We start from the raw sequence: 8,371 nt of genomic DNA, 5'->3' as shown, positions 1-8,371 counted from the left end.
GGGGGGGGCTAAACCATGGCTGAGGAGAGCATAAGAAAATTATTAACTGAATTAAATTATATGGGTCATGAGGATCTGGACCTCCCCACCAATTTTTTTTTAGGGGGATGTGCCTTCTGAAACCCCCTTAGATTAAAAAAAATATACCAAATACTACTTATGCAACTCAGCCTATTGTATTAGTTCAAGTAAAAACATCAGCAAAAAAACTAATTATTTGCTGCAGATTATATTGAGTCAGAATTCATGTAAAATGGATAAAAATGAACAAGCAAGGTGCTTACACTATACCTGAGCATGAGATGGCAGTTGAAGTAAAATGAATAATTGCATGGCAGTGCACTTCCATGCTCTACAGCGTGTTTTTATTTTATGTGCTTTACTGTTCTATTATTTTCCCAGCAGACCCGAGAACACTCAGAAATATTCTTGACTCCCTGGGAAGCACAGGGCCTACAGTGCCAACAGCCAGTTAAGCACTGAAACACTAACAAACAAGTATAGCAGCCTCAAGTAACTGGACTTTTTTTGACAGCACTCTACTTCACCATTCAGTTTGAAAGTGCTCAAGGAAAGAAACTGGTGCTGGGGGGAATTTTTTAATTAGTTTCTTATTTTTAAAATAATTGTTTTACTATTGACAAATTTTCTTATTCTCTTGATCGTCTCAAAACAAATATGACTTATCAAAAAATTTAAGCATGTCAGAATTATGGTTTTTGCCAAGTTTCGTAATTCATGTTTCACCCTCTACTCAATACACAATATTTATTTTTTTAAATTAATGGTCTTGTGTCTTTTTTTTGTCTTCAGGATTCATGATGCCAAAGACACGTTTTTTTCCAAATAAACTTCAAGACTACAATCCTTCCAGCGGCACTGAAATCTCAAAAGACGCATGGCGCGAACACATAAACTCTATTGTCAATGCAATAAATAATGACGTGTGCAGGTCAATGTCTTGTGATGGTGGGTTATATGTCGGGAGTGCGGGTGTTGCTTACATGCTGTGGTATATCTCCAGTCACCCACTGTTAAGTGAAAATAAGAGTAAATATCTTGAATTGGCTCAGTCAATATACAAGGCAAATCTGCAGTATTCAACAAGAAGTAAACCTGCAGATGCTGTGTCCTTTGTGCTCGGAGCAGCAGGTGTTTATACATTAGGAGCACTTTTGGGAAGCTCCTTGCAGGCAGAGGCTCAGGTGGGAGAGAATGCTCAACGATACCAGTCCCTGGCGAGCATCTGTGTGAAGCCAAGATTTCTGTCGTGCGGGTCGGATGAGCTCTTTGTTGGGCGTGCTGGCTACCTGTGTGGAACTCACTGCTTTCAGAAAAAGTTGGGTTTCAAGGTAAATTTGGCCAAAATCTCAGTAAGATTAACTCTTCTGACAAGTCGTTTGCCTATTCCCTGTTTTGCCGCAGCAAGTGCGTTTGAAAATAGCATATGTGTTATTTGCGAGCTTGTGTTACTCACCAACATATTTATGAAAGAATGAAGATTTGATGTACCTTGATGCAGTTGTAGTACAGGCAAGCAGATATTTTTTATAAATGAGGGAAACAACAACAACAACAAAAATCATAATGCAGCGTCTTTTCATAAGACGTGCCAACTTTTAAACCTTTCAGCCCCAGCTATTTTTGTACACTCCATAATTCCAGTCCCAGCCAATACAGCAGTATTTCAGAAAAAGAGGCATGTTTTCCAAAATGGGATTTCGTATCTTTGTAATGAGGTTTAAATAATAATAATATCATGTAACAAAGTTTAATTCAGGTTAGCTTATTTCAAAAAATGCGCAAATTCGATACCCCCCCCCTGAAACTGAGATGCTTTGGACTGTGGGAGGTGCAAGCGCTGCTAAAAATATATACGCATGGGGCTGGAAGGGTTGAGAGTTAATTTGTGCAGGCTTAAACATGTGGCAGCCATCACACAAATTGACTATAACAACTCGTTTTAATTCTTTGTTTCTTGTATTGTCGTATAAATTTAACCTAAATCAAGGTATTGCTTCAGTTGTCCTTGCCCCAAGATCTGTTTTTTAGTTGTTCTTTGTTTATGGAGATAGGAGAGTGGCAGTGGACTACTGGGTTTTTTTCCCTGTATTATTCCTACCATTACCTGTTTCCATACTTTTCCCTCCTTTACTCTTTTCCCAAACCCCACGGGGCGGTGCCACTGACTAAGTGTCTTTAGGCCATTCCCAAAGGGGGGACATTTCTCATTCTAATGCACAGTAGAATTTTAAATGGGCTGGTCGAACAATGTCATACTCGTAACTGTCCTGAACTACAACAGGGAACAGCTGCTTTTTCTTTCCTTATCCTTACTATCGTCATTTTCCTCTACTTCTTTTGTATGTTTGTTACGCTCTTGTGACTTGCTATTTCCGGGGTGCCTTGATGGTCGAAGAAGACTTTGTGCTGTTGAAGCTAGAGAGGTGAGCAGAGTAAGTCTGATTCCTTGTAAGGACTTCTCTGTTGACATCCACCCTTTGGCGCTCATATGACCTTATGCAGTTGCGAGCGCCGAAAAAACTCTACTAAAAAAAACTCTTTTCCCAAAGTTCTTTGTGTTTCTGTACATATTTGACTTCCATATTTTGAATTTTCACCCTGAGAGTAACTTAAGTAATCCTTTTGTATCCTCCTAAGCTGCCACATACTTTCATGTTGCAGTGAACTAACTGGAATTTTCCTTATATGTAGAAATCGGTAAAGTAAAATTAATATGCTAAAACCTTATCTATGGTCTCAGTCGCTTTTAACTGTTACTATTTTTCCAAATGGGGAGAGGTTCTGTCCTTATCTTTTACCCTCCTCCCTTCCTCAGTCATTGCATCTCGTATTGGCATTGTTTTTCTATCTTTACTGTTTTGGTAGATGAATAATTATTATGCTGTCTGCTGAGATTCTCAGTGGGTGGTTGGCAGGCGCTCTGGTGTGGTTTGCTCCTTCTTTCCTATAAAAAACTATCGTCTCTATCTCCCCTTCTTCTTTTTTGTGTTTGTTACTCTCTTATAACACCTCTAATCTTCGGCACTTATGACTTTATTGAATTGGGTTGCAAGTACCGTAAAACTCTTTACTAAAACTAAGCTAAGATTCTGATGATGTGACTATTTTTTTGTCAGGTTGTGAATGATGACACCTTGAATGCCATCTGTGCTGTCATGGTCCAGTCTGGAAGGGAATATGCTGCAATGCACCGTTCTCCTTCTCCTCTGATGTATGCCTATTATGACACAGAATACTTGGGTATGTATGCATGCATCATATATTTGCCTAGCAGGTTGCTTACTTTCAATGTTGAATGTTTGATAATCTTCGTAGTCCAAAGAATTTGAGATAAAAAGTCTAGCACAGATTTATTTAAAAAGATTAATTTTAGTGGTATATACTCTTCATTTTGAGGAAAGGGACGGAAAGTGCATACAATGCTCTAGAGCAGTTTAACATCTGTCAAAGAAAACTTGTCAAAGACAGAATAAGAGTTGTATATATATATATATATATATATCTGAATTTGGGTGTAATTTTTTTTCTTACGAGAAAAAAATGTCCTAGGAAGCTATTTGAAGCCTAGTTGCTTCATGCTTCAGATTGACCGAGGTCAGCTTTTTGGAAGCTGTAAAACATAAAAATAAATTGTGTGCAGCATGTTACATATTTTGCAAGCTTGTTACAGGAAGTTTTCAGACTAATCTTTTTTTTTTTAAATGGGGGGGGGGGGGGGGGGCTTTCAGTATAAACCAGCCGCATTAATTCTTCTTTTCTTTTTGCATCATGGGTCTTGATCTTTTTTTTCACTTGTTCTGGATACAGGGGCAGCGCATGGTCTGTGCTCTATCCTGCAGATGTTGCTCTGCTGCCCATCGTTCTTGGCCTCAGACCCGCAGGCTGCCCGTGACATCAAGAGGAGCGTGGACTGGCTACTCAGCCTACAGCAGCCCAATGGCAATTTTGTCCCGGCCACAGACGAGCTTTTACAGCCGCGGCCAGAGGGAGAAGAACTGGTGCACTGGTGTCACGGAGCTCCAGGTATGTGTCGCGACGCAGTGGTACCAGGCACTCGTCAAAATAACGAAATCGGAGAATGAGCTTTTCCGCAAGTTTGGAAATTTTTATTGAATTTTTTTTTTGGCTCAACCCTTTTTAGATCCATATAAAAACACATTTCCATGTGAATTTTACTGAAAAACATTGATTAAAGACTCAAAATGTGTTATTATTCCGTTTTCAAGGACTCTTTAGCTATTGGAGCTACCAAACTTTGGCGACAATTTTCTTGCTAATTTCACCACTGAAGCCAGGCGATCCTGACCTTCAGTCGCAAATATTTTGATATCTATTCAACATTTTTTATAATTTCATCGGAAGCAAGGCAAATGAAACAGCTTTCAGATGCTACCAATAACTCCACATGCCTGGGCATATGGAGTTATTAGTATCACCTTTAAGAGTGTTCATTTATCTTGCATTTAGCGAAAAAAATACCCATGTATTTTGAATAGAAGTCGAGATATTTTCGATTTAAAGAGGCAACTATTTGTGTGTGTGTGTCTCTCTCTCTCTCTCTCTCTCTCTCTCTCTCTCTCTCTCTCTCTCTCTCTCTCTCTCTCTCTCTCTCTCTCTCTCTCTCTCTCTCTCTCCCTCCCTCTCTCTCCCCCTCTCTCTCTCCCTCTCTCTCTTTTTCTCTCTCTCTCTCCCCCCCCCCTCCTTCCCTCCCTCAAACCCTCTCTCTCCCCTCTCTCTCCCTCTTTCTCTCCCTCTCCCTCTCCCCCTCCCTCTCCCTCTCCCCCTCTCCCACCCACTTTCCCTCTGGGCTGAAGAGAGGAGGGTGACAAATTGACTAACTGCTACTGCTCGCACCTAATTTTCCTTTCTCCCCCTCCCCCCTCTCTATGCCACTCTTTGTATCTAGGACTCATCTACCTATTTGCAAAGGCGTACAAAGTTTGGGGAGAGGAACGCTATCTTCAGGCTTGCGTTAAATGTGGAGAAGTCACGTGGCAGAAAGGTCTGCTGAAGAAGGGGCCGGGGATCTGTCATGGTGTTGCAGGAAGTGGGTACGTATTGTAACCTCTGCTTTATTGTTGACTTGTCAGAAGATCATATTACTTCTTCACAGAAAGGACACTTTGTTATCTTTCTTTGCCTTCAAAGATGACATAGCAGGTGTCCCTTTTCTTTTAAAAAAAAACACAGAAAAACAACCAAACCAAATTCCTTCAAATACAGAATACTGGATTATCGTGGACCCCTTCCTCCATGTTTTTATGAGTTTGAAACTCTTACTTTTGCCTCTATTCAATGTTGGATCAATGCATGGAGATAGGAGTGAGTGGGTAGTCTGATAAAAGATGGCATACGGAACACCCAAATTTCCAAAAAATGTCAGCTTTAACGTTTTTTCCACCAAGTAAATTCACCAGAAGTGGTTTCCCCTGCCCAGGTAAATTTTGAAACTGTCAAGTTAACATTGTAATGTGAGGGAATATCGGAGGAAAGTGGAAAGAATTATCTGGGAATTGTTTCTCAGTCTCAGACTACAACTTTTCAGCCTCTTCCTTGTGAACCCTCTCAGTTTCATTGCTTGCCTACATTGACCACTCGCATGACCACACCCCCTGTCGGATGTAAACTGTCAGTGCTACAAGCAGTCCATTTGGGTACTTTTTACGTCAGAGTTGGAAACAAAAAAGTAGTTTTTGTTGTGTCGTTCCTATCAAGAATCATGAAAAGCAAGAAAATTGTAAGCCTTGACCATAGCATTAAACTGCATTTTGGTGGCGTTTGAAGGTGCATCTGTGATAGAGCTTTGAGAAGGTGTAAAAATCGAAAGACTTGTCCTTTATTCAGGCTACTCTGATCGAGACCCTTCTTTTGCTAAAGAATCTAAAAAATCCATGGTTTCATTTCCAAACAAGTAACAGTGAGATGATATCCACTGTTGCACAATTGTGTGTTTTTTGCAGAAGTTTGCAATTATTATTGTCAGGTCATTTAGCTCACTTTCTGTGTTCGATTGTGTCGCTAACATGAGTTTGTTTGTTGTTTTTAGATATGTTTTCTTGCTGCTCTATCGGCTGACAAAAGAGGAGAAGTACCTGCATCGAGCTCACGAGTTTGCCAAGTTTATGTTGACGCAGGAGTTTCAGTCCGTAGCGAGGACTCCCGACAGTCCCTACAGCTTGTACGAGGGGTGGGCGGGAACCGTGTGCTTCCTGGTAGATCTGCTTCGGCCTGAGAAGGCGGAATTCCCTTTCTTTGATGTATTCTAAGACTTGGGACAGTCTATTGACTGTTTGGTTTTGTGCTCATTTGAGAATGACTGATTGTGTTCATCTTTGGTAACTAATCCCCATTTACTTATTATGCCATTATACCCCGACTTTTGTTGAAGTTCAGAGCATATTCTTTGAGTGAGCTGCATCATCTCTACTTTGTTAAAGTGGTGTCGGTGGCCTAGTGGTTAGGCTCTCGGACTCGCAACCATAAGGTCGTGGGTTCGAATCCCGTCAGGGGCCCGTGCACAAATTTTCCTCTCTTCACCCAGATGGAAATGGGTACCCGGCTATAGACAGTGAATGATCTTGTCAATTTGATAGTGTTTGAGCGCGTGAAATCTGCAGCTTGCACTGTATGTTTCTATGTGTTCTCAGAAGGTCTGCTGGGGTAACAATAGTTGTAAAGCGCATAGAGCATGCTCTTGAGCATGGATATGCGCTATATAAATGCAATTATTTTTATTATTATTATTATTATTATTATTATTAAAGTTAAAGTGAGACTTTCGTTAACAATATTTCCCATAGTTACTTCGTTAGAATTATAACATATTTACCTTTTTGTTTAGACTTTTGACACATATGAGTCAAATTACCAACAATACTTAAGTTTGCATCATTTGACTCGTGGGAAATTAAACCACAGTGCTCCATGCTCCCAAATGGTCAAACTTTACAATTGAGCTAAATGTTTCTCTTTTCTCAGGAAAGCTGTTGTTACTCATGTGGATTTTTATTTGCTAAATCTAGTGCCAACTGGTCACTTTTAAGGACAAGCGGGCTGACCCACATTTCGGGGGTTTCCAGAAATTTTGACCTTCACCAAAAGTGGGCATTGCCCTACCTATAAGAGAAGTTTGGTTTCATTGGTGTATATTTTTGTTTGGTTATAAGAGAAAACTCTCCTTGTCTTTTAATTTTAAAGGAACTGAGCAAGGGGCGAAAACTTTACCTTCGATTTTCTCAAAACAGCATTTTCCGGGATAGCCCCCTTTGAAGCCTTGTGCTTAAAAGCGACCAATTTTGAGAGCTGGTCGTGACCAGTTATGCACTACAACATGAATTGGGATAATATATTTATGGTTGTAGTTCTAACTGTACTAACACTGACGACATGGGAACATGGCTACGGTTTTGTTGAAATGAGTCTGATTATTTTGACGTTTCTCCGTCATGAAATCTCAAACTGAAAAAAGACATATACTGCTCAGTGCAGAAATTAGGAGGTAAAGGCCAAATTGTGACTAAAGGGGACTTTGCATCTTGTATATTATCGTTATAATAAAAAAAGAGCCATCTTTTTTAGTTTTCATTTCTGTTTTATTGTTCTTTTTTTTATAAATGTTCTGTTGTCACTTTGTTAATTTTGCTGTATTTTGCAGGATCTCTATCTTTACACCGGCTGCACAAATCTGTTTAAAACCCCAAACTTTTTATCATTTATGATTTTTTTTTTTTGTCTTCGCCCATGAAAAGGCTCAATAAAAACCGTAATTTTAGTAAGTTATGTAAGGAGACATAGTTATTGTTCCTGAAGTCTGGTGACTGTTGAATCAGAACAAAATGTGCACATCTAGATGAACATAGATACATTTACATTGTACCAAAGATAGTACAAGACAAGATGGGCCACTTCTGTCTTTGAGCCAATTAAAAAAGTGTCCTCAAAATTTGGTGGCGCCCTCTTCACAAAAGCGCACTCTTTGCGAACAGAGTTACCCTACTCGAGTTTTTAAAAATCAAAGTGAATCTAGCAAGTTTTGGGATAAATTTCGGAAGAACGCTTTTTAAAAATGGTTACGCTGACAAAAAACCTCTTCCGGAGGAAAAGGAGATGGTTTTCTACGTTTAATTTGACTTTAGAATGAAGGGCGAGAGGTCATTAAAATTTTTAAAAACTAAAACTCCGCACTGAACATACCCGAACTGCTGATGAACAGCAGTCGATCTGCGCACGCAAGGAGGTGCTATTCCTATTCTTCTTCTGGAAAAACGAAAGAGAGCTTCAAAACAGACTGCAGCGCCATCTGAAGCAAAGAGCATACTTCCTGCGGACACTTTTTAGGCTGAGTGGC

General features: G+C 39.9%; 1 protein-coding gene across 7 annotated transcripts in view; it reads left to right on the top strand.

The window, feature by feature from the left end:
- The window catches only part of LOC101845881 (lanC-like protein 3), a 9,616-nt gene extending 3,081 nt beyond the window's left edge, over positions 1 to 6,535 (top strand). For all 7 annotated transcript variants that reach the window (XM_005108649.3, XM_005108646.3, XM_035972480.1 and 4 more), the window contains exons 2-6: positions 814 to 1,352; positions 3,141 to 3,264; positions 3,832 to 4,047; positions 4,931 to 5,075; positions 6,071 to 6,535. In XM_005108649.3, the coding sequence (XP_005108706.1) occupies positions 819 to 1,352; positions 3,141 to 3,264; positions 3,832 to 4,047; positions 4,931 to 5,075; positions 6,071 to 6,290 (1,239 nt within the window). In that variant the 5' untranslated portion in view covers positions 814 to 818 and the 3' untranslated portion in view covers positions 6,291 to 6,535. The remainder of the gene's footprint in view (positions 1 to 813; positions 1,353 to 3,140; positions 3,265 to 3,831; positions 4,048 to 4,930; positions 5,076 to 6,070) is intronic.
- Positions 6,536 to 8,371: the final 1,836 nt, after the last annotated feature.

The sequence above is a fragment of the Aplysia californica genome, unplaced genomic scaffold (genome assembly GCF_000002075.1).
Source record: "Aplysia californica isolate F4 #8 unplaced genomic scaffold, AplCal3.0 scaffold00705, whole genome shotgun sequence".
Lineage (NCBI taxonomy): Eukaryota > Metazoa > Mollusca > Gastropoda > Aplysiida > Aplysiidae > Aplysia > Aplysia californica.
Note: the sequence above shows the minus strand (reverse complement) of the source record. Positions and strands in the feature narration are given on the sequence as shown.